At 44.7% G+C, this 26,811-nt stretch overlaps 1 protein-coding gene across 2 annotated transcripts in view; it reads left to right on the top strand.

Moving 5' to 3' along the window:
- The window catches only part of LOC310760701 (uncharacterized protein), a 174,342-nt gene that overhangs the window by 120,536 nt on the left and 26,995 nt on the right, over positions 1 to 26,811 (top strand). Inside the window, exon 1 of one of the 2 annotated variants that reach the window (XM_083609700.1) lies at positions 17,153 to 17,552. The exons of the other annotated variant lie outside the window; for it this stretch is intronic. Within the exon in view, the coding sequence (XP_083465826.1) occupies positions 17,519 to 17,552 (34 nt within the window). The 5' untranslated portion in view covers positions 17,153 to 17,518. Of the gene's footprint in view, positions 1 to 17,152; positions 17,553 to 26,811 lie in introns of those variants that run through there. 2 annotated transcript variants of the gene reach the window in all.

Genomic DNA, 26,811 nt, shown 5'->3' with positions numbered 1-26,811 from the left:
AATCTACCAGAGTGTGGGTGAGAATCCAGGGCCCGCCAGGGGGGTATAGACACACTGGCACCATGAGGTGTTGCAATTCCACCGGTGAGGGCCCATCATGCAATGTTTGGGACCCCAGGTAGCCTGGGCCATCGGCTACTGGGGTTGGCCATTTCACTGAGGCCGGCGTTTTCTCGGGACAGGATTGGGCGTAGTGTCCACTCCCGCCGCAGTAGAGACACAGGTTCCCCTCCAGATGCCGAGTCTTCTCCGAGGGGGAGAGGCGACGCTGCACTGCCCCGAGCTGCATTGGCTCCTCCAGTGATTTGGCTGTGGCCATGGAACTGCTGGGAAGGACCGGAGCCGGGAGCCGGGAGTGCTGGCGGCCCTGAGCCTGGCGACGGTCCTCCAACCGATCGTCTATCTGCAGGCTCTGTTTAATGAGGGTGTCCAGCGTGGTGGCGATCCATCATGGCCAGCTAGTCCAGTATCTCATCCGAAAGCCCCTCGAGATACTGGTCCTGAAGGGTGGAGTCATTCCAGGACAAGTCCTGTGCCAACGGCCGAAATTCTGTGGCGTAGGCGGCCACTGTGCACTTGTCCTGTTTCAATTGCCAAATTGCCTGATTGGCTTGACTCCGCTTCTGAGGGCTGCCAAACGTGGTTTCCAGATGGTTGCAAAACCCTGTATAGTCTGTCAGCAAGGGAGAGTTTTGCCGGAGCAGCGGCAATGCCCACTTGGCCGCCCGGTCCTTCAGCAAGCTGATCAGGAAGTGCACCTTGGTGCAGTCATCGGGGAAATTCCGGGCTCGCCCCTGAATATACAGCTTGGTCTGGGCAAGAAACATGGGAAAGCTGGCCGGGGACCCATTAAATTTACCAGAGAGGCAAGGTCTAAGTCCAGTCTGTGGTCAAAGGTGCAACATGGAGGCAGTCCGTAGTAGCTGAAGCTGGGTGCAGGGCATGGAGTTGGGTGAAGTTAGGAACAGGCTTGCAAGCAGGGAGCCAGGGCAGGTCAGGAGCTCAGGCAGGAACTAGCAACCAACAATGTTGCTTCCGGAACTTGGAACTGGTGCTGGCCGGCTTTTTTCTGCTCTGAGGCATAGCGTGGCCCCGATCCTCTCGTGACTCCCCTCTCTAACCCTGAGCCTCTGCAGCTCAGGAGAGGCTGGAGGATTACCGGACCCAGAGGCAACCTCAGCTTCCCCTGACAGGGCTGGGAGAGGAGCACTTGCAGGCAATGGGTCCTCCATCACCTCAGGAGCCAGAGCAGACTCAGCTGGTGCCCGCACCTGAGGATCCAGCACAGGTGAGGACCCTTCAGGCTCATGCCCCAGCCCTGGCTCAGCTGGTTCTGGAGGCGAGGAATCCTGTGCAGGCTGGGATCCCTCAGGTTCAGCACCCAAGTCTGAATCCCAGGCCATCACACCTTGTCAACAATGTGGAACTGTAGTAGTCCCCAATTTGGACTTAGCAGACATTTGGTCTTTATGAATGAACTGATTTATTGGGACTTCTGTCTATATTATTGCACTTTATGTGTTGTTTATGTGCAAGATAAACATTTGATATTGTGATAAGAATATATAGAAGAGTATTGTTTGTGTGAATGCACAGCCGGTTACGTCTTGTGTGTTTGTCCATTCCAGGAACAGCATTCCTGACCCAGATGTTCACAGGAAGTCCCTCAGATGATTCCCCTTTCAAACAGGATACGTGAACCTAGGCCAGTAGAGTCCTCCTCTCCGGCAGACAGACAACCCCTTCTTCTTCTTTTTTATTAATGATTTTTATTGAAATTTACAATCACCAACCAACCCCCACCACTAAAACATCACATCTTATTACATGTATCCTACTTTGTGTTTCATAGATCCATTAGCTTCCGTCCTTCCCTTCCATCAGTTTTCCTATTCCATTCTATAGTTTACAGATTCTTTAATTATAAATTATACCATGACATGAGATTTATTTCAATCCTGCCAAAGTTTTCATATTTGTACAATTCTCACTTATATAAACCATAAATTTACTCCATTCTTTCTGGTACTTTGTCTCCTCCTGATTGCGAATTCTGTGTGTCAATTTAGCCATCTCAGCATACTCAACCAACTTTATCTGCCCTTCTCTTATCGTCGGCATCTCCTGTTGCTTCCACTTTAGAGCTATCAGAACTCTGGCTGCAGTTGTTGCATATAAATATAATCTTTGATCTATCTTTTTAATGCCTTCTCCCACCAAACCTAGCAAAAATTCTTCCGGCTTTTTGGGGAAACTGTACTTAAACATCTTTTTTAACTCGTTGTAAACCGCATCCCAAAACTCTTTTATTTTATTGCAAGACCACCACATATGATAGAAGTCGCCGTCTTTTTCCTTGCACTTCCAGCAGGTTTGACTACTTGTTCTATACATTTTTGCCAATTTGGTGGGAGTGAGATACCAACGATAAACCATCTTCATAACATTTTCTTTTAAGGCAGAACAAGCAGTGAATTTTATGCTCTCATTCCATACATCCATTCCATACATTGGCCCATACATCATATTCTATGTTATGTCCTAAATCAATGACCCATTTTATCATAGCCTCTTTTATAAATTCATCTTTTGCGTTCCATTCTAGTAAGAGATTGTACATTTTTGATAATAGCTTGGATTTACTCTCTAAAATATCTATTTGAAATTTCAATTTTTTATCCTCAAATCCTATTATTTTATCCTCTTTAAAGACATCATTGACTTGATGGTATTGCAACCATCCTGTCACTTTTTCAGCAATACACTCATAGGGCTTTAATTTCCAACCTTTTTCGGCCTTCATCAAAATTTCCTCATATGTGGCCCCTCTCCCTAGTATGTTCAGTTTTTTAACTGTTAATATATCAATTGGTGACAGCCACCACGGTGTTTTCCTTTCCAACAAATTCTTGTTTCTTTCCCAGACTTCAAATAAGGCACCTCTTATCACATGATTTGTAAACCCCATATGCACTTTTGCCTTACCACACCAAAGATAAGAGTGCCATCCAAATGTATTGTTGAACCCCTCCAAATCTAACAAGTCTAGGTTCTCCTGAGTTATCCAGTCCTTTGTCCAACATAAACATGCCGCTTCATAATAGAGTTTCAGATCAGGTACTGCGAAACCCCCCCTCTTTCCTTCTTGTCTGTCAATATTTTAAATTTAATTCTTGGTCTTTTCCCTTGCCATGTAAAACGCGCGAGAGTTTTTTGCCACTCTTTGAATTGTCTTAAACCTCTTATTATCGGAATTGTCTGGAACAAAAACAACATTTTCGGTAGTAGATTCATTTTGATCGCAGACATTCTTCCCGTCATTGATAGCTTTAATCTGTCCCATATTTCTAATTCTCTTTTAATCTCCTTCCAGACTGGTTGATAATTGTCATTAAAAAGATTTATATTCTTTGCCATCATCCAAATTCCCAGATACTTCCCCTTTTCCAAAGCCCCTCCCTCCCCCACTTCCCCATGGGGGTCTCCCACACCACCCATCACTCACCAGAATGGCTTTGGCCGTCTCCTGCTTGGAGCAGTTCTGGGTTCAGAGCCCCCTGAGCTGAGCTGCCTGGCAGTTCTGGATCACCTCCGGCAGGTACAGCTGATCTTCCTCCAGCAGCTGAAAGGCAAAAGTCAGGCTGTCAGTTCCTCATGAAGGGAGTGCAGAGTGGGGGGCAAGGAGGGCAGGTCTGAGTCCCTGCTCTGGTTCTCTCCAATACTCACCCCTGGGGGAGGGATGTGCAACCGCAGCACATCTGCAAAGAGAAGGACATGGGGACAGGTGAGTCCATCCCTGAGCACCTGGAAAGGCTATTCCAAGAGTTTTCTCCTGGATTCCAAGTCCTACGGCAGGGGAGGAGGGACATCCCAAGCCCTGGGGGCCAATCCTGGCCTCCTTCTACCAGAATGTGGCTCCCCAGGCCAGGGGTAGACAAGCTAAGGCCTGGGGGCCGGATGCGGCCCAATCGGCTTCTCAATCTGGCCCACAGACGATTCAGGAATCAGTGTGTTTTCAGATGAGTAGAATGTGTTCTTTTATTTAAAATGCATCTATGGGTTATTTGTGGGGTATAGGAATTTGTTCATCCCCCCCCAAAAAAATATAGTCTGGCCCCCCACATGGTCTGAGAGACGGTGGACCGCCTCATGGCTGAAAAAGGTTGCTGCCCCCTGCCCCAGGCTAACAAGATGGTCAATATCCGATTCCACTCCATCCTTTTAAAATTGAAATAACAAAATAGATCCCATCTCTCAGAGCATGTAAACCACATGAGTGCAAAGACCCCTGTGCCACTCACAGAAATAGGACTATACTTCCTTCTCCCACCTTTAAAGTAAACGTCTACGTAATGAAACCGAATCGACCGAAGTCTGCCTTCCTCCGTCAACCTCAACTTCGCTCTTCAAGCCAAAAGACAACACTGCCCTGTCCCCGGGCGAAACCCCCTGGCCTTTCATTGGTAGAGCTGCCACAACACCAGTGGCGTTTACATCAGCGCAACGCAGGGACCGAATGAGGGGGCAGCGAGATCCTTTCCGCCTCGGACACATGGCGGGTTCTGAAATGGCCGTACAGGCCAGATTCACGATGCTGACGGGATGGATTCGCTCCTTGCTTTTCGCGCTGCTTCTCCGCTCGCTTCTTAGTCGGTCTATCTTTTCACCCGCGACCCGTGCGTAGCCCTCCGAGCCCACCGGGTTCGGCTGGTGGCCGAAGAAGCCGCTGCCGGACGCCTTTGAAAGAGCTGAAATCACGCGCAGGGTTCTGGCTGGGCTTGGGTTGCTTCGGGTCACTTTGATTTGGATCTCCTTCGGATCGCTAGCGAGCTCTCTTTTTGCCTCCGCGAGCTCTCTTTTTTGGCTCCGACCAGCAGATCGCGGCCACCAGCCAACGGGCTCCTGGCCTCGTGGCGACCAGGCTCTTGCCAGATTTGTTTTTTCCGTGTTCAGAGCTGAAATCGCTGGGGGGGTTGATTTTTAGGGTTGTTTTCGCTGCTTCTTTCCTGTTGCCGCTGGCGGAAGCGTATTCAGAGCGTGCAACGACATCGGCGTGGAAACGGCGCTCGAGGTGCTTTATCTCGGCATCACCTTCCCTTCCCCGGGCGCCTGCCTGCCGCTTCCTGGGCGGCTAAGCACCCTCCGTCTGAGGTGGAAACGTATTGGGGAGCACTGCTCGGGGGCAGGATTTGTTTCGGGCGGCCCGATTGGGTTAATTGTTTAACGGTCTGCGGGACTGTCCCCCTTTTTTTGTAAACTGGTTTAATTTTTATTAAGCGGCGCGTACGGGTGTTCTTCGGTTATTGAGGGAATTCCCTCTCCCGGTTGCCTAGGTTACATGGAGTAAACCACGTGGTTCCTCGGCTACGGGGATTATCGGCGCCATCTTGGGAGAGGCTAATAGACTCCACCCCTAGCTTATCGGCTTCAATTTCTCATTGCGCTTGAATTATAAGAACATAAGGACAAGGGCAGAGTTTCAGCATACGGCATTTGATTTAATTAGGTTCTGGCAAGCGCAATTTTTTGGTTCAACTGCTGTCCCAGTGGGGGGGGGTGCTTGCTTGCCACACGGCTGCTCAGGGGGGTGTTATAAGGGCTCTTTCTCTGTGGAGTTACAAAAGTGCTAGGAATTTAGTCGTGATCAGGATGGATTTAATTGATTTTTTGTTGCTGAGGGTTAGGTTTTTCTGCGGTCAATTCCTTACTTTAATTGGTTCTTATGCAAAGGGAGTTAATTTAAGGCTAATGTTTCCCACAGTCAATTTGTGAATTTAATTGGTGTGACCCAGAGTAAGTTAATTTAAATCAATTGAGTTAAAGTGCTAGGTGCCGTGAATTCCAATTTAGCAATTACGGTTGGCTTCCAGGCCTTTTGCGTGCCAAAGTTTGGGCAGTTGGTATTGGACTTGCCTTCCTAAAATAACTGGTTAGCTGCGTGGTTAACTCCGAACTCAACTTCACGCTTCAAGCCAAAAGACAACCCTTCCCCGTCCCCGGGCAAAACCCCTGGCCTTTCATTGGTAGAACCGCCACCACTCTGGTGGCGTTTACCTAATAATAATAATAATATATTTCGTGACAGAAGTCACGAAATTAAAAGACGCCTGCTCCTTGGGAGAAAGGCGATGGCAAACCTAGACAGCATCTTAAAAAGCAGAGACATCACCTTGCCAACAAAGGTCCGTATAGTTTAAGCCATGGTTTTCCCAGTAGTGATGTATGGAAGTGAGAGCTGGACCACAAAGAAGGCCGATCGCCGAAGAACTGATGCTTTTGAATTATGGTGCTGGAGGAGACTCTTGAGAGTCCCATGGACTGCAAGAAGATCAAACGCATCCATTCTTAAGGAAATCAGCCCTGAGTGCTCACTGGAAGGACAGATCCTGAAGCTGAGGCTCCAATACTTTGGCCACCTCATGAGAAGAGAAAACTCCCTGGAAAAGACCCTGATGTTGGGAAAGATGGAGGACACAAGGAGAAGGGGATGACAGAGGACGAGATGGTTGGACAGTGTTCTCGAAGCTACAAACATAGAATCATAGAATCATAGAGTTGGAAGAGACCACAAGGGCCATCGAGTCCAACCCCCTGCCAAGCAGGAAACACCATCAGAGCACTCCTGACATATGGTTGTCAAGCCTCTGCTTAAAGACCTCCAAAGAAGGAGACTCCACCACACTCCTTGGCAGCAAATTCCACTGTCGAACAGCTCTTACTGTCAGGAAGTTCTTCCTAATGTTTAGGTGGAATCTTCTTTCTTGTAGTTTGGATCCATTGCTCCGTGTCCGCATCTCTGGAGGAGCAGAAAACAACCTTTCTCCCTCCTCTATGTGACATCCTTTTATATATTTGAACATGGTTATCATATCACCCCTTAACCTCCTCTTCTCCAGGCTAAACATGCCCAGCTCCCTTAGCCGTTCCTCATAAGGCATCGTTTCCAGGCCTTTGACCATTTTGGTTGCCCTCTTCTGGACACGTTCCAGTTTGTCAGTGTCCTTCTTGAACTGTGGTGCCCAGAACTGGACACAGTACTCCAGGTGAGGTCTGACCAGAGCAGAATACAGTGGCACTATTACTTCCCTTGATCTAGATGCTATACTCCTATTGATGCAGCCCAGAATTGCATTGGCTTTTTTAGCTGCCACGTCACACTGTTGGCTCATGTCAAGTTTGTGGTCAATCACGACTCCTAGATCTCCATGAGTCTGACCAAACTGCGGGAGGCAGTGGAAGACAGGAGTGCCTGGCGTGCTCTGGTCCATGGGGTCACAAAGAGTCGGACACAACTAAACTACTAAACAACAACAACAACAACAACAACAACAACAACAACAACAAATAATAATAATAATAATAATAATAATAATAATAATAATAATAATAATTTATTTGTACCCCGCCCATCTGGCTGGGTTTCCCCAGCCACTCTAAGCGGCTTCCACAGCAACCAAAAATACACAAAAATGTCACACATTAAAAACTTCCCTTAACAGGGCTGCCTTAAGATGTCTTCTGAATGTCAGGTAGTTGTTTATCGCTTTGACATCTGATGGGAGGGCGTTCCACAGGGTGGGTGCCACTACCGAGAAGGCCCTCTGCCTGGTTCCCTGTAGCTTTGCTTCTCGCAATGAGGGAACCGCCTAAAGGCCCTTGGAGCTGGACCTCAGTGTCCGGGCAGAACAATGGGGGTGGAGACGCTCTTTTGGGTATGCTGGGCCGAGGCCGTTTCGGGCTTTAAAGGTCAGCACCAACACTTTGAATTGTGTTCGGAAACGTAGTGTTATACCTCAGCACGGCGCAGGGACTGACTGAGCGGGTGGCGAGATGCTTTCAGCCTCGAACACTTGGCGGGTTCTGAAATGGTCTTGCAGGCCAGATTCACGACCCTGGAGGGCTGGATTCGGCCCGCGGGACATAGTTTGAGGACCCCTGGTCTACACTGACTGGCAGCAGCTCCCCAGAGTTTCAGGCAGGGATTTTGTCCAGCCCTGGCAGGAGATGTCAGGGGTTGACCCTGGGACATTCTGCATGCCAAGCAGATGCTCTAGGGCTCCCCATATTTCCCTGCACTTACGTTATACTATTAGCAACCGTGGAGATTCCACCTGCCTCTTTTGAAAGGAGAACACTAAGAGCAGTTGGGTAGAGGAAAGGTCTCCCTTGGGAGGTGGTGGACTCTCCTTCCTTGGAGGTTTCTCAGGAGAGGTCGGACAGCCATCTGCCATGGATGCTTTAGCTGAGATTCCTGCATTGCTGGGGTTGGACTAGATGACCCTGGGATCCCCTCCTATCTCTCCACTCCGGAATTCTAGGAGGAGCTTCCTTGCCTCCTGCAAAGCCCTTTTCCCTGCAAGCTCTTCCTCTGGTTTCTGGCCAAGGGAGGGAGATGCTCAGAGTCCAGCCAAGAGCCTCACCCCCAAAAGTATATCTGGGCATTGGCGGAGCCGGGGGGGGCAGCTGCCCCCCGAAATCCATAAGAAATAATAAGAATCTGAGAGAGGGATGAGCGAGGGAGGACTCGGCTTGGCAAGGGTTAAAGGGAAGTGAGCTGCCTTCCTAGAGAGGACAGGAATCAAGAGGGGGCAGGTCCTCCAGAGCCAAGGCCCCTCCCTCCCCAGTCCTTCCCTGCAAGGAAGGGGGGGTGTTGCTTTGGTGTCTCTCCTGCAAGGGCCGAATCGCAGCCCCCTCCTGGGATCTGGTGAGTCCATAGCTGTCAACTTTCAGATTTGAAAATAAGGGATCAGCAGCCTTGAAAATAAGGGATCAGCAGCCTTGAAAATAAGGGATCAGCAGCCTCACCTATCTACCAATCCGGGATAGCAGCAGGAAGCAGCGGGAAACGGCGCTGGAATAAGGGAATTTCCCCCCCAAAAAGGGAAGGTTGCCAGCTAAGGGTGAGTCTCCTCTCTCTCCCCCCAGAGGGTGCAGTGGGGAGACGGTGGGGGTCCCAGGGCTGCGGCAGGGGAGGGTGCCTGGGGGGCCTGATCTGCTCTGTTCTGACTTCATGCATTGACTGGAAGGAAGTAGAAACCAGGTTGATTAATCTGAAAGAAATCCCTTCAGTTGCCTCCACATTTTGCATTGCTTGAAGGCTAGAGACTTATTTCTTCTCCTCTTCCTCCTCCTCTTTCTTTTCAAAAAGATATCTCATGGTCTGGGATGTGGTGCAGTCCAGCCCTGGTTCCCAGCAAGACTCATCCATGCTTGCTCAGGGAACCATTTTTTCCCCTGTCATACAAATTCTGTAACAGAACAATGTATTTGCTTTGTAGGATTTGCTAGAGCTTCTCTTTTTTTTTTTTTTTTTTATAATATATTTATTAAAGTTTTCAAATAAAGCATATATTAGATAAGCACTTATCATTGTCCATTTGACATCTCTCAATTGTTACATGGGACTCCCCCACACCTCCCGCATACACTTACATCATTATTAAATTAGTTTCAAACAAATTATCATTTAATTCATCTTAATTAATAATCTTAATTTAGTTTGACATATAATTCAACCTTAAATCTAATTTAATGGTAGACAATTGTCTGCACTGGCATCCAATTCAGCACTCAGCCAAATTACAATATTTTTGTAAATAAATCTTAAATTTCCTCCAGTCTTCTTCCATCCTTTCTTCTCCCTGGTCTCGAATTCTGCCGGTCATCTCGGCTAATTGCATATAGTCCATCAGTTGCATCTGCCATTCTTCCACAGTGGGTAGCTCCTGAGTTTTCCAATTCTTGGCAATTAATATTCTTGCTGCTGTTGTTGCGTACAAAAAGAATGTTCTGTCCTCTTTTAACACACTCTGGCCGACAATACCCAGGAGAAAGGCCTCTGATTTCTTAGTGAAGGTGTATTTAAACACCTTTTTTAATTCATTATATATCTTCTCCCAAAAGGCCTTCACTCTAGGGCAGGTCCACCAGAGGTGAAAAAATGTTCCTTCATTTTCCTTACATTTCCAACATTTGCTATCAGACGAATGGTATATTTTAGCCAGTTTAACAGGGGTCATGTACCATCTATACATCATTTTCATCACATTTTCCTTCAACGCATTACATGCAGTGAAGTTCAGCCCAGAGGTCCACAACCTTTCCCAATCTTCAAACATAATATTATACCCAATATCCTGCGCCCATTTTATCATTGTTGATTTTACCATTTCGTCATGTGTGTTCCATTTCAGCAGCAAGTTATACATTCTTGAAAGTACCTTAGTCTTAGGTTCTAACAGTTCAGTTTCTAACTTTGACTTTTCCACTTGGAATCCTAGCTTTTTGTCATTTTTAAACACTTCTTTAATCTGAGCATAGTGTAACCAGTCTCGCACTTTGTCTCTCATCTTTTCTAAACTCTGCAATTTCCAGTTGTCACCATCCTTTTCTATTATCTCCCAATATTTTGGCCAGTTGGCCTCCATATTGGCTCTTTTCCGAGCCTTAGCCTCCAGGGGTGACAGCCACCTCGGAGTTTTATTCTCCAGTAAGTCTTTATATTTTGTCCAGACATTAAAGACTGATTTTCTGACAATATGGTTCTTGAAGGCCTTATTTATCTTAGCTTTATCATACCATAAATATGCATGCCATCCAAACGCATTATTAAAACCTTCCAAATCCAAGACATCCGTATCTTCAAGAAGTAACCAATCTTTTAACCAGCAGAAAGCTGCAGCTTCATAATACAACTTTAAATCTGGCAGGGCAAAGCCCCCTCTTTCTTTCGCATCTGTTAATATTTTAAATTTGATTCTGGGCTTTTTGCCCTGCCAGACAAATTTAGAAATATCTTTCTGCCACTTCCGGAAGCACTCTGTCTTGTCTACAATCTGCAGTGTCTGAAACAAAAATAACATTTTTGGCAATACATTCATCTTGATGGCAGCTATTCGGCCTAACAAAGAAAGTTTTAGTCTTGACCAACTATCCAAGTCTCTCTTAATCTCTGACCAACATTTTTCATAATTATCTTTAAATAAACTCAGATTTTTTGCTGTTATGTTTACCCCTAGGTATTTAGCTTTTTTAACCACATTTAGTTCTGTCTCTTTCTGAAGCTGTTCCAACTCAATATCTGTCACGTTTTTCCCCAAAACTTTAGTTTTTTGCTTATTTAACTTAAATCCTGCCACTCGACCAAAGTTTTGAATCAGTTGTAGTACTCTTTTCAAACTAGACTCCGGCTCCTGTAATGTCAGAACTAGGTCATCTGCAAAAGCTTTAAGTTTATATTGTTTCGCTCCGACCTGAATCCCTTCCACCAACCGGTCCCCCCTAATCATATTCAGGAGCACTTCCAGAACCGAAATAAACAGTAATGGGGAAATCGGGCAGCCTTGTCGTGTACCTTTTTCAATTTTAAACTCTTCTGTAACCACATTGTTAACTATCAGTTTAGCCTTTTGTTCTGAATATATTGCCTCAATCCCGTTCTCAAACCCCCGTCCCACTCCCATTTCTTTTAAATTCCCCTTCATAAATTTCCAAGAAATGTTGTCAAAGGCTTTCTCCGCGTCTATAAAAATTAAAACTGCTTTAGTGTTTATGTTTGTTTGTAAAAGTTCCAATATGTCTATGATGTTCCTTGTGTTAGTAAACATATGTCTGCCCGGGAGAAAGCCTGCCTGGTCTTTATGGATTATCTCACTTAAAACTTTCTTAAATCTTCGTGCCAAAACATCTGCAAATATTTTGTAATCCACATTTAAAAGGGAGATGGGACGGTAATTCTTGAGTTGTGTCTTTTCAGTTTCTGACTTTGGAATCAATGTGATAAATGCTTCTTTCCACGATTCAGGCGCCTTCTTCCCCTCCATTATTTCATTACTGACCTCCAACAAAGGTTGTATCAAATAATCCTTCAATGTCTTGTAGTAGTTAGAGGTCAGTCCATCTGGCCCTGGTGATTTGCCCTGTTTCAGACTCAGGATGGCCTGTTCAATCTCTTGTCGTGTTATTTTGCCATTTAAAATTGTTCTATTTTCTTCTGACAGCTTTGCTAATCCATTTCTCTCCAAAAATTGTGTAATCTCTATTTCATCTTGTGGCCCTTGAGTATATAACTTTTTAAAATACCTCTGGAAGCACTTTCTAATCTCTCCCGGGTTCTGAATGTTCCTTCCTTCAACCTCTAAGTTTGTTACTGTATTTAATCTTTGTCTCCTTTTCAACTGCCAAGCTAGCAGTTTCCCACATTTATTTGCCGATTCAAAAGTTTTTTGTTTCATTGTTTTAATCTTCCATTCTATTTCCTGATTTATCAGCTTGGAATATTGCGCCTGATAAAGTTTAATTTCTCTCAGAATCGGTTGGGACTTCGGGTTAGATCTTAACTTCTTCTCCAACTCTTTGATACTTTCCAGAATTTTATCTTTCTTTTCATTTTGCAGTCTTTTCTTTAAGGAATTCTGTTGAATCAAGAACCCTCTCATCACAGCTTTACTTGCATCCCAGATAGTTCTTTTTTCCACCGTAGTGTTCAAATTAATCTCAAAATAGTCCTTTAAGGTTTTTTGGGCCTTCTTTACAATTCTTTGATCTCTAAACAGGCCATCATTCATCTTCCATCTAAAGGAGCCGATTGGGATCAATGTCATATCCATTCTCAAGGCGTTATGGTCGGAGCATGTTTTAGGGCAGATTTCCACCTTCCTCACCTTAGGTGCCAGACTTCTAGTTATCCATATTTGGTCGATTCGTGTCCAAGTCAGTTGAGCTTCAGAAAAGAATGTTCCTTCTCTTCCCAGGGGGTTTCTAACTCTCCAGATGTCAACCCAGTCCATATTGTCAGTCATTTCAAAAAAGGTCTTAGGTAGTCTTCCCTCTTTAGTAATGTTCTGGTTCTGTGACTTATCCATATTTGTTGATACGACCCCGTTCATGTCCCCCATCATGATGACGTTGTTGTAATCCAGATAATCCAGCATGATCTCGTGCAACTTCTTATAAAAATCCGATTTTCCCTCATTTGGAGCATAAATTCCTAATATCAAAATTTTTTCTCCTTGATACTGTACTTCTATTGCGAGGATTCTTCCACTTTCATCTTTAAAGAGAAATTTTGGTGAAAGGCTCTCTTTTGCATAGATCACTACACCTCTCTTTTTAACTGTATCCGATGATATAAATTCTTGACCAAGCCTTTTATTTATTAACACCTTTCTATGGAGCCTAATCACATGTGTTTCTTGTAAGCATATAATGTCCAATTGTTCCTTTTTTAGAATATGAAAAATTTTAGACCTTTTTTCGGGACTGTTACAGCCATTTATGTTCCAACTCAAAAGCTGCAGAGACATCCTGGATAGATCTGGTTATTCTTTCTGGGGTGGTACCTTGTTCTCCGGTCCTTGAGGATCCGAGGGGGCGGGCTCCCCTGGAAGTTCTGGCGCTGGCAATCCAAGTCCTTTGTGGAGGTCTTCTCCGTGTGCTCCCAAAAACTTGTCTCTATCTTCCACTGTTTTGATTTTGATCTTTCTCCCTCTGTAGGTAAAGGATAATCCTTGTGGAAACTCCCACCTGAAGATAATTGCGTTGCTTCTCAACAGTCTTGCCAATTCCGTGTAGTTAGATCTAAGGTCCAGCAACTGCTTAGGAATGTCCTTGTAGATTTCAATTCTCTTGCCCAAAATGTCTAGTGACTTTTCGTAGTGCAGGCCCAAAATCTTGTCCCTTTCCTCCTTTGATCTCAGTGTTATCAAACAATCTCTGGGCTTCTCTGTCCTTCTGACTCTGCCAAGCCTGAAAGCAGATACAATTTTAAAGTCTTTTTCCTCTAACTTCCAAAACTTGGCAAATTCCTTAGTTAGAAATTCAATAAAATTATCTTCTTCCACCTCTGGTATTGACCGTATCCTCAAGTTGGTCTCCCTGTTTCGCAGTTCTGTCATCAAAAAGTAAATCTGATGTTCTCCAACTTGTTTGCTGAGTGGTCTTACTTCTTTCTCAAGTTCTTCCAATCTTTGACTAGTATCTTCAGCCAGTTTACGATTTTCACCTACAGCCTCCTTTAATTCTCCAATAGACTGGGCATTCTGTGCAACTTGTCCAGTCAGCTTATTCAAGCTTTCTGTGTTCTGTTCAATTTTAGCTGTATGCAAATCAGCCTTCTTGTCCAGAGCCTCCAGTTTCTCCAAAATTTTCTCCAAGACAGAGCTACTTGTCCCTGAAGCCATATCTCCCAGGTGCAGCTCCTCTGTCTCACCCTCCCCTGCCTGTATTAGGGAGGCCGCCTCTATGTCTGGAGGCAAAGTGGAAGGCAAGGCCGGCACAGAAGATCTACGCTGTGAGGCTGCAGATAAAGTTAGAGTTGTTTGTTTAGTCCTTCCTCTTCTCCTTGCGCCACTCATTCCAGAGTTATCTGTAATCCAAGGTCAATCCAAGTTGTTCCCATAAGAAAGCAGAGTCCCAGATGCAATAGTCAAACAGAGGCCGGGAAAGGGAAAGTAAAACAAAGTCACTGCTGTAAGTCCAAAATCCTCTAGAGGGAGCTTAATACGTCTTCAGGGAAAAGATCAAATCCAAGTTAAACTTATAAATTTAAATCCATGTCTATCGCCTCCACAATGTATTATTTTTAGCAGAGTAAAACTTAAAGCAAAACAGTGTTTCTTACAGTGCCTTGACTGCAACAGTTTCAAAGTATCCAGTTCCAACTCAGAATGTTTCAAAATCTGAATTCAATGTATCCAAAGTTGCAAACTGGTGCTCATCCAGGCAGCTCCAGCACCAGAGATTCTTATTTATTTTATAATCCACTGGTGCCACAGAAGAAGGATATCAGTGCACCCCGAATATAACCAGCAAAAGTCAATAGCTCAAAGTCTTTCACTCAGAAAACTGCTTTAACAGGGTGCCAGCATTTAGTTAACGCATAACTTTTTGTCTCCACTCCTCCTGCTCTTTGCTTAAAGTTCAGTATAGCGGGAGATGGGCTTCCTGCTTATCCTCACTCCGTTTTCAGCCAGATTTCAACTTTTTTTAAAAAAGTTTTAAAAGTTTCATAAAGTTCTCAAAAAGTTTCAGAAAGTTGACAAAAGTTTCAGAAAGTTTTCAATGTCCAAATTTACTCACGGGTTGTAGTTTCCAAAGTTCAGAAAAGTTGCAGGAAGAAAGGACAGCGCTGACCGGCAACAGCAATGCGGCTTCACTTCGCTGTTTGCGCAACGACCCACAGCGCCGCTACCCCCTCCGCGATCCGGAGCCCCTTACGGGGTCCCTTCAACGTTTTGGGGGCTGCTTCTGGCGCCCGCCGGGTCCCGAGACCACAGGCTTCTGCCACCTGTGGTTTTCCTGAATGGGTCTCCGCTTCGCCGTAGCGGACGACCCGTTTACAGCGGAGCTCCCTTCTCCTTACTCGGAGAAGGCAGCCATTACCGGTCGCGCCGCCTCCGGAAGTCCCACCATTTGCTAGAGCTTCTCATTTAGACGGACAGAACTTGGCAGAAGACCAAAAGGTTCCTTCCGATCTCTCAGAGGCTTCCTGAGAACACAGATGGATGAGCGAGACTCAGCTGGCCCTGGAACAGGAAGAGGCCATGCAAGCCAAACTGTGAGCAGTGGGGGATTCTGGGGAAACCCAGTGCAGAAGATCCTGGGTGAGGAGGACACCCTCCGCTCAGAGGTGCAGAGCCAGCAGGTGAGGCAGTTCTGCTGCCAGGAGGCCAAAGGACCCCGAGAGGTTTGCAGCCGACTCCACAACCTTGACCATCAGTGGCTGAAGCCAGAAAGGCACACGAAAGCTGAGATGCTGGACCTGGTGATCTTGGAGCAGTTCCTGGCTGTCCTTCCACCGGAGATGGAGAGCTGGGTGAGGGACTGCGGAGCAGAGACCAGTTCCCAGGCGGTGGCCCTGGCCGAAGGTTTCCTCCTGAGTCAGGCAGAGGAGAGAAAGCAGGTGAGAGAGACGTTCCTCTGGATACTCCCAAGGCGCTCCAAACAGGACAGAAACCATCCCATAATGGTCTGCTGATGGCCCATCCTTTTTCTGGGAAGGCGTCCATGGAATGAGATCTCACACCCTTCAAGTCTTTGTCATTCTCTTTCTAGTATTTCTCCCCATTCTCTGTTTTGAATCCTTGTTTCTTTCTCAGGGAAAGGATCTCTTTGCAGAAATGGACCTGGATTCCTGTGAGGCAGAGAGGCCTCCGTTGGACACCAGAAAGAGGCCACTGGGTAAGGAGGAAGGTGGGTTTTCTCCGTTTGGTCTCATTCTGTTGGTTTTCCAACTCATCTGAGGGTTTTTTCATCTTGTTTTGGGGATAGATGGTTGGGAACAAGGGTCCAGAGGAGGGGAGATGTATTTCTGCACAAACAAACATATGAAATAGCCACAAACGTCCAAATGCTCTCAGCAGGTAAGTCTTTCTCAAAGGCCCATCTGTAGTTAGAGATGCCCTGTTTCACCTGTGAGAGAAGCAGGCACTCCTGGCGTCCTGCTTACCTTTTTTCTCTTGCAGGTGGCAGAAGGATGCCGGCAAGACCTCCTGATCCGCCTTTTCATGGGGGCAGAAGGGAAGCAGCGGCTGTGGAACAAGATCAGGTCAGGGGAAGCTGCCTTGTGGGGACAGAGGCCGAGGGATGGAGCAATGTCATGGACTGGTTGGGCACAGAGGAATGGTGGGAGGAAGCAGCCGGGGAACCAGGAAGGGAAGATGGCTCAGAGACGAAGGAGTTGAGGTGGAGGAAGGATGAGTGGTTAGAGGGGGAAGACAGAGAAGACGTAAAAGACTGGGAAGAGGAGGTGTCAGAAGCTGAAAGGGTAACAGGGCTTAGTGAGCTGGGAGACTCTGTGGCAGAATGCAGTGGAGAATCAGAGGCAGAAGAGGAAGGAGGCAAGTGGGAGAGGAAGGTCGAGAGGCTGAGGTGAGTCAGGAGAAGGAGGAGCCACCGGTGGCTCCCTCTCCTTCTGCCAGAAGCCACAATCTCTGCTTGTCTCCCAGAGTCAGGAGACAAAAATTGTCTATTGATCACTGAATGCTAAAATTGTTTTCTAAGCAGTTGACAAACAAGAACAAATAGTGGCCTAGATTCACCTAACCAGCCCTATCGGATGAAAAATGGGGCCTGCCCCCCATTCCTCCCCCTCTCCATGCCCCCCTAAACCCCTTGAATTTGGCTCTAGGGCATTGGGAGGGAAGCTTCACTAGGAGAGGAGAAAGTGGATCCTTCCATCAGGCAAACTGGAACGCTTGCGTAGGCAGAATGACTTGGAAAACACAAGGCGGAGTAACACCTATTTGCACAAAGACAAATACCCATAATTAAAACGCAGAATAAAATAAGCACCCATAATTAAAATGTGCTGCAAAACAATCCTATTGAAACAACAACGGAATTTACAGGAAGGAAACAACAGAGCATTGTGTAGCAGATCATATTTCTGCTGTCTCAGAGGAGTACATTTCCCTTTTTCTTTTAGGGTCCAGTGTGCTTTGAAGATGTCGCTGTTCGTTTCACGGACGAGGAGTGGGCGTTGCTGGATCCTGACCAGAGAGCTCTGCATAAGGATGTCATGGAGGAGAATCGTGGGATCGTGGCCTCTCTTGGTAAGGCTCCCTGTGGGATCGTCCTATCTGCCTGGAAATTCAAAAAATATGTCTATAGACCAACCTCACATATTTTCACAGAGCTCAACAGAGCCCCCTATAACACCTGGGAACCTAACACCCCCACAATAAACAATAAATTACAGTTTTCTCTTTGAACAATCTTCCTCAGATTATTCCTTTTTCTACCACGATTGGGCTGGTCTAAACTGCCCAGGCCATCTTCAATGTCAGCTTCAGAATTGTTAGGAAAGATAAGTAGCTTCAGGTTTTCTGTTTTTGTTTTTGCTCCTGTCAGTCTTGGGTTGACCAAAGAGACGACTGACATTGGAGATGGAGGGGATGCCATGACTGGGCCAAACAAAATCCATGCCAGAGAAGAGCTAGACTTATTGAATTTCAGGTAGAAGTAGCAGTGGTGGTGATGATGATGATGATGATGATGATACAGTGGTACCTCGGTTTACAAACTTTCCAGAACAGGACTGTTCTTAAATCAAGGTACCACTGTAGTAATAATAATAATTTTTGTTTATACCCTGCGCATCTGGAAACCTTTTGTGAAAAGTGTATTTCTGAGGTTTGATGGCTCATAACACCACTTTTGTGTGGAGTAATACCATAAAATTATATAGCAATGGAAAGATAATTTAATGAAGAATGTAATGCAATGAATTTTATGAAGGAGTATTTATTAGAACAGCAGTCATAAAGAAAAAATGTGAAACCTTTGGTAACCATTGGTAACCTTTAGCTTTAATTACGGCCTTACAATGCCTTCCCATGAAGTGAACCAAGTTTTTAGTTCTGCAGCTGTAATAATGGGAAACCAAGACTGAATAATGGCCTCTGTTAATTGGGCTTTATTGCTGGGTTGCTTCTGACTAACAAGTTTCTTTAGTCGGCTCCAAAGATTTCTGATTGGGTTAAAGTGTGGGCTATTCAGTATGGACTAAAGTGTGGGCTATTCAGGATGCCATCAATATGCTGATGACACCCAACTCTATCTGTTGATGGATGGCCATCCTGACTCGGCCCCAGACACACTGACCAGATGTTTGGAAGCTGTGGCTGGATGGTTACGTGGGAGCCGGTTGAAGCTAAATCCTTCGAAGACAGAGGTCCTGTGGCTGGGACGGGACGATATGGGATTGGGGGGGCAACTCCCATCTCTTGCGGGGGCGCAATTAGTGCCAGCACCGTCTGTTAAGAGTTTGGGTGTAATCTTCGACACCTCCCTTTCCATGGAGGAGCAGATTGCAGCTATAACAAAGGCGGCATTTTTCCATCTTTGCCAAGCTAAGCAGTTGGCTCCTTACCTCTCTCGCCCTGACCTAGCCACTGTGATCCACGCGACGGTCACCTCCAGACTGGATTATTGTAACTCGCTCTACATGGGGCTGCCCTTGCGACTGACCCAGAAACTCCAGCGGGTGCAGAATGCTGCGGCGAGACTCCTTACGGGGTCCTCGCTGCGAGATCACATTCACCTGGTGCTATACCAGCTGCACTGGCTCCCGGTGGAGTACAGGATCAGGTTTAAGGTGCTGGTTTTAACCTTTAAAGCCCTATACGGCCTAGGACCCTCGTACCTACGGGACCGCCTCTCCTGGTATGTCCCACAGAGAAACTTACGGTCTTCAAATAAAAACATCTTGAAGGTCCCAGGCCACAGAGAGGTTAGGCTGGCTTCAACTAGAGCCAGGGCTTTTTCGGCTGTGGCTTCGATCTGGTGGAAGAGACTAGGTCACAAGAGACTAGGGCCCTGCAGGACTTGACATCTTTCCGCAGGGCCTGCAAGACAGAGCTGTTCCACCAGGCCTTTGGCCAGGGCACAGCCTGACCCCCTCCTTCGGCAATCTTCACGGAACTCTGGCCCAATGGTTGCCATTGGTTTGATTTGAATTAATTTTATAATGAATGATTTTAGAGTGTTGTGTTGTACTGTTGTACTGTTTTATTGTTGTTAGCTGCCCTGAGCCCGGCTTCGGCTGGGGAGGGCGGGATATAAATAAAATTTATTATTATTATTATTATTATTATTATTATTATTATTATTATTCCCAGGCCATTCCAGCAGTGAAATATCATTATCTTGAATGTACCTTTTGCACACAGCAGCAACATGACATAGAGCTGAATCCTGCTGAAAATATATAAATGCTTCGGTATCTGGGAAAAGATCACCTGCGGAACACTTCAGTTTGGGCTCACATATTTCGTTTATGCATTTTCCCGCATTTATATTCCCATTAATGACGCAAATTCTGCCCACACCTTTTGCTGCCATACAACCCCAGATCATCACACTGTCTGGGTGTTTCACAGTCGGTGTAATGCAAGTAGGATGTAAATCTTCTCTGATTCTTCTCCTCTTCTCCGATTAAAGAAACTCGCGTTTTTCATGCCATCACTACCAAGCAAGGTAGTGTCCTTTTTTAAAAAAAATAAAGTTTTTAATTTATACAAGAAAAAAGAAAAAAAAACACAAATACCAAATTACACACAAATTACAAAAATAACCATAGACACATAATTTTCTTAGCAAACAATAAAACATCTATTGGTCTTAACACTAAAGACCCAACCTCCCGTCTATTCCATATTTCAAATTCATATTATTTATTGCTAATACACACTTTCATCATAATTAAACTTACTCTTAATAAATCTAATTTCTTATATCTACCTTGGAACTATTACTGAAGTTCCTCGAATGCTGCGACAGAATTTAAACTACTATATTTATTTTTCAGATATTCTTTGAAAACCTCCCATTTTGAAACAAATTCCTGTTTTGATTTATTCTTTATTTTTTCTGATAAACCATCTAATTCGGCATATTCTGTCAGCTTTTGGATCCAATCTTGTATAGAGGGGATTTCATTACTCTTCCATTTTGCTGCGATCAAAACTCTTGCTGCCGCCGTCACATATAAAAAGATACCCTTCCTCTTTTGTGAAATATCCAGATCTGTTATTCCCAGGAGGTAGGCCTCTGGTTTTTTATTGAAAGAGATCTTTAGCATTTTTTGCAGTTCTGCATGTATACTCTCCCAGAATACCTGTATTTTCCTACATATCCACCACATATGGTAGAATGTTCCTGAGTCTCTGCATCTCCAATAATTACTTAACACATTTTTATACATTTTTGAAAGTTTCCATGGTGTTAGATACCATCGATGTTGCATTTTTTGAAAGTTGTCTCTAATCGTGTAACAGTTTGTGAATTTCCAATTGATCTTCCATAAATTTTCCCATTGGGCCATGGTTATTGAATGGCCAGAATCCTGGGACCACCTCACCATTGCCACTGTTGCCTCCTCCTCCTTGACTGTCCAGTCAAGGAGGAGTCGATAAGTTTTGGAAAGAGTTTTTCTTTTAGAATTTACAAGATCAGATTTGAATCGGGACATTTCTGTTGAGAACCCCTTTTGTTTGTCAGATTTAAATTTTTCAAATAACTGATGGTATTGGAACCACTCTGAAATGTGTTCTCTTATTTCCTCAAAGTTTTTAAATTTTATTTGGTTATCTTCATTTTTTAGAAATATTTTATCTGTTGGCCAGCTTTCCTGAGTATTTTTCCATTTTACTGCTATGGCTTCTATTGGAGAAGTCTACCACGGGACTTTAGGCTCCATCAGGTCTTTATATTTTTCCCATGCAGCAAAGAGTGACTTTCTTATTATATGGTTGGTAAAAATTTTTATGAATTTTCGCTTTTCCATATATCAGGTAGGCATGCCATCCCCAACGATTGTCAAAACCTTCCAGGTCCAGGAGATCCGGATCCTGCAACGTGCACCAATCCTTTTAGCCAGGTGAAACAGGCTGCCTCGTAGTAAAGTTTTAGGTCGGGTAGGGAAAAGCCTCCTCTCTCTTTTATGTCTATTAAGATCAGGTGTTTAATCCTAGGTTTCTTCCCTTCCCACAGGAATTTGGAAATTTCTCTTTGCCATATCTTGAGACAACCTGTCAAGTAAGGTAGTGTCCCATTGTTCCGCTGTCCAGTTAACATGGGTTTCATCTTTTCAACTTTTGCTTGAGAGATAACAATGGCTTTTTCCTTAGAATTCTAACATTTAGATCAGTCCTTGCACTCAACTTCCCATTACATTGTGCCATGTCATCTTGTATACACCCAGATGATTTTCTTCTGTCATGTAGGGACAGTCTCTTCACTCGTCCATCGTCACTTGCCTTTGTACACATACCCTGCCTTATCAAGTCTGATTTTGTAGTGACTGAGTCTCCTTATACCTCTTCAAAAATATAGAAAGGCCAACTTTGGTTAAGTTTTGCCCAATCTCTCTTCTAATTTCTCCATAACTGTAGCCTTCTTCACTTAATAGTACAATCTTACTCACTTTCTGGAGACCAGTCAACTCTGTGCCATTTCTATAATTTTATTATGTTTTACACCCTCACTAAATGAAAGAACACACAAAGCCAACCAACTTGATAGCAGTCACATAACACACTGACAAAAGTCAACCTAAGCAAGTTGTGCTTTCTTTTTCTGGTTATTTGGCTATAATTTTGATAGAATACGGGTAATTGAACAAACTTTGTTGGATTGCAATCTCGATTGCATTCTTGATCGAATTATCTTTCCACTGATGTATAATTTTATGACATTACTCCAAATGTAGTGGTGTTATGAGGCAGCAAACCTCTGAAATACACTTTTTTCCAAAAGTCTTCCACAATTTTGACCACTACTGTATATCAAACAAAGCAACATTCAACAACTCATCAGAATCTCATAATAAATATGTTGGTTAATGACAAAAAATACAGGTAATGAACACCCAAATCCCTTCAGTTCTTTTCCATTTCTTCCTGAGGCTCCAATCCCTTTTTTTCTCCATTGCAGATTGTGATGAATTGGAAATTGAGAGCAAAAGTGACCACGATAAAATCCCCAGGGAGGAGAAGCCACATAAAAATTTGGAGTGTGGAGAAAGCTGCAGTCAGAGCTCCCATTCCACTTCCCATCAACAAAATCTCTTTGAAAAGAAACTCTATCAGTGCATGGAATGTGGAAAGAGCTTCACTCGTAGCTCCTCTCTCACATATCATCAAAAAATTCATAAAGGGGAGAAACCCTATCAGTGTGTGGAATGTGGAAAGAGCTTCAGTCAGAGCTCCGATCTCACTAAGCATCAAAGAATTCATACAAGGGAGAAACCCTATCAGTGTGTGGAATGTGGAAAGAGCTTCACTGATAACTCCAATCTCACCTCTCATCAAAGAATTCACACAGGGGAGAAACCCTATCAGTGTGTGGAATGTGGAAAGAGCTTCAGTCAGAGCTCCCATCTCACTAAGCATCAAAGAATTCATACAAGGGAGAAACCCTATCAGTGTGTGGAATGTGGAAAGAGCTTCACTTGTAGCTCCTCTCTCACTTATCATCAAAGAATTCATACAGGGGAGAAACCCTATCAGTGTGTGGAATGTGGAAAGAGCTTCACTCACAGCCACAGCCTCACTTCCCATCAAAGAATTCATACAGGGGAGAAACCCTATCAGTGTGTGGAATGTGGAAAGAGCTTCACTCACAGCCATAGTCTCACTTCCCATCAAAGAATTCATACAGGGGAGAAACCCTATCAGTGTGTGGAATGTGGAAATAGTTTCAGGAAGAGGTCCGATCTCACTTCCCATCAAAGAATTCATACAGGGGAGAAACCCTATCAGTGTGTGGAATGTGGAATGAGCTTCACATGTAGCTCCTCTCTCACTTCCCATCAAAGAATTCATAGAGGGGAGAAGCCCTATCAGTGTGTGGAATGTGGAAAGAGCTTCACTCATAGCTCCTCTCTAACTTCCCATCAAAAAGTTCATACAGGGGAGAAACCCTATCAGTGCGTAGAATGTGGAAAGAGCTACAGGATGAGCTGCTCTCTCACTTCCCATCAAAGAATTCATACAGGGGAGAAACCCTATCAGTGTGTGGAATGTGGAAAGAGCTTCACTCACAGCCACAGTCTCACTTCCCATCAAAGAATTCATACAGGGGAGAAACCCTATCAGTGTGTGGAATGTGGAAAGAGCTTCACTCGCAGCCACAGTCTCACTTCCCATCAAAGAATTCATACAGGGGAGAAACCCTATCAGTGTGTGGAATGTGGAAAGAGCTTCACTCATAGCTCCAATCTCACTAAGCATCAGAGACATCATACAGGGGAGAAACCCTATCAGTGCATAGAATGTGGAAAGAGCTTCACTCATAGCTCCCATCTCACTTCCCATCAAAGAATTCATACAGGGGAGAAACCGTATCAGTGTGTGGAATGTGGAAAGAGCTTCAGTCATAGCTCCAATCTCACTTCCCATCAAAGAATTCATACAGTGGAGAAACCCTATCAGTGAATGGAATGTGGAAAAAGCTTCACTGTTAAGCTCTAAACTCACTTCCCACCAAAGAATCCATACAAAGGTCAGAAAAACCATTTTATAGCTTTAGGAGCCAGGCAAATCCGCACCTTTTTAACCAGGCCTTTTTCTTATTGACATCTAATGCTATTTTAACATGTGATGTTTTTATGTTGTGTTTTTATGTTCTAAGCATTCTGAGACGTGTGGGTGTATGAATACAGCCACTCTTAAATTCCTAGGGGTCTTTGCCCCCCCCCATAAAATATTTGAGGAGGCCACCCCCCAGGTTTTCTTTGTGTTTTTTTCAAATGCAACCTTTTATTCTTCTGCTGCTTGCCATACGATTTCGCTTTCAATTTGCCCTTTTAAGAATTTTTTTAAAACCGCACAAAGGTCATGAGGAAAACAAAATACAAGAAGATACAAACATGGACAGGTCCCATCTTTGCGGGCAAAATGGAAAAGTTGCTTTGAAGGAGGCTTTCCCAAACTTGGGTCCCCAGCAGCTCCCGGACTACAGTTCCCATCGTCTCTCCCCATTGGTCCTGCTAACTAGAGATGATGGGAGTTGTAGTCCAAAAACAGCTGGAGAACCAAATTTGTTTTAAAGGAAAGTAGGCTGGCTTTGTGATTCCCTCTGCTGGCCAAAAGCACTGCCCCAGAATCTGAACCACCCCCAGTACTCCTAACTGGAATTTATAGAGCGCAAAACTGAAGTTTGATCAGCACATCAACCTCTAGGGAGCTTCTAGGTGCTTTCTGCACCACCTAGAGTACCCACAGAATTGTGGCTTCTACTGACAACACACATAGGAGAACAAATGAAAGACAAACACAATGAGCAAGAAAAAACCTGGAAAGGGCCATACCAAATGGACATCCGGTGTGAAGAGGTCCCTTTCCCCACTGCTGAACAATGCCACAGGTAGAGGAGATGGAATGCTAGAAGTGTTCTCTGGGGCAAGGGCAGCTGCTGAGAAATTGAACTATAGGCGCAAAATATTACTTTTTTAAAAAGTCGCTGCCATTATAGACATTGCCATTCAAATGGTGTGTGTGCATGCATCCTGTGATTGATAGTGCAAGGCGGGACTTACCTGGCCCCCACCAATATTTTATTCAAGTCGGCACCACTGGGTCGGGTGGTTTACAGATTAAATAAATACATAAATCGCCTACCTTTGCAAATATTCCAGCTTGTCTATATCCTCATTTATTCTTCTTTAAAATGTATTTGCCCTTCATCTGAAGATTTTACAATATAAACATACAGGATGAAAGCCTGGCTTTCTCAAAAACAAGACAAGCCAGAGAAATCTCTCCTTTTCTTTTTTTGGATGGAGTTACAAACTTTGTTGATCAGAGGCCTGCTGTGGAATTAGTGCATCTCGATTTCAGTAAGGCTTTTGACAGAGTCCTCTGTGATATTTATGTGAGGAAGCTGGTAAAATGAGACTGAATGAGGTAACTGTTAGGTGGATTTGACGGACCGACCCCAAAGAGGACTCCTTCATGGTTCCTCCTCATCCTGGGGAAAAGTGACCAGAGGGGTGCTGCAGGGTTCTGTCCTGGGCCTGTTGTTGTTCAACGTCTTGATAAATGACATGGATGAAGGAACTGAGGGGATGCTACTCACATTTGCAGATGACACCAAACTGATCATAATGGCACCCTCTCTCTTCTTCAGCAACAGACAGGGAGACAAAGAACAGTGCAAAAGCACAGCAGAGCGGAAGAGATAAGACCGACTTCCGTTCTTACACTTTCCAAGCCTAGGAAAGTAAACAGGGGCATGTGACAAACTAGCCATATATCCAGCAATGGGAGGAGTGAATTGCTAACACACCACACATGATTGCAGGTGATATAAGGAAAAAACCTGCTCCTTTTTCCTTATGGGGTACCCAAGGGCCCATATACAGTCCTTTTGTAGGTTCTCTATTGGTAGGAGAAAATAACAGAGACCAACCAGAGAATATTGAGAAGCAAAGCAGCCAGTAAGCCAGTTCTTTATTAACTGTTGCAACAGGGTTCTTCCCCACACGCAGGAGAGAGGAGGAGGACCCCGAGCCCTGCATGCAAGCCCTTATACAGACATTTTTAATTGCCCACCCTGGAATCCAAGACCACACCCAGAAACATCATACATACATCACAGAAAAGGCAGTCTACAACAGAAATCTGAGTGCATTGTTTTTACCTTGAGAAATATTTGAGGTGACTGAAAGAGTGAAAGAGTCAAAATGGCTTTAGGACTTTTCCTGTGGGTTTTGGACATGTGGTTTATATATATGTGTTTGCTTGTTACATTTATATATATAACACCTATATATCACCTAAAAATTCTTATAACAATTCCCCCCTTTGAGGATATAATTTTGTAGCCTTATTGGAGTTCACTGATTGGGTCTGCGTTGCTCCGGGACAGGAGGAAGGAAGTCAAATGATGCCGAGGTTGGTTCAAAGAAAGAGTTATTCTGCTCTCCGGATAGCAGAAGGCACTTGCGTGGTGAGTCCACAGCAAGTCGAAAGAAATAAGAAGTTTCATGCAGTATTTATATCCTCCAGACACCCTCTCCCCCTTCCCCAGCCACGTCAGCTTGTACACGCAGGTTGACAACACAGATGTTCTTGCTCCGGCACTCTTAACCATAAAAGGGATTTCCTTCCTGCACTCCTGACCATAAAAGGGTATTCCTGTTCCTACTCCTATCTTGGAGCCAGAGGTCACCATCTCTGGGAACACGCTTCTTGCGTTTTTCCTGGACATCGGTCTGCGCATATTTTGTGGTCAGCACATAAGATAAAGTACTGACGTGTTTTCTCTGTTCCCCTAGAGAGCCAGGGTCATCCCTAGCCGTGACTGATA

The sequence above is a fragment of the Podarcis filfolensis genome (genome assembly GCF_964270895.1).
Source record: "Podarcis filfolensis genome assembly, chromosome: 4".
Taxonomy (NCBI): domain Eukaryota; kingdom Metazoa; phylum Chordata; class Lepidosauria; order Squamata; family Lacertidae; genus Podarcis; species Podarcis filfolensis.
This window is presented reverse-complemented; position numbering and strand designations above follow the sequence as displayed.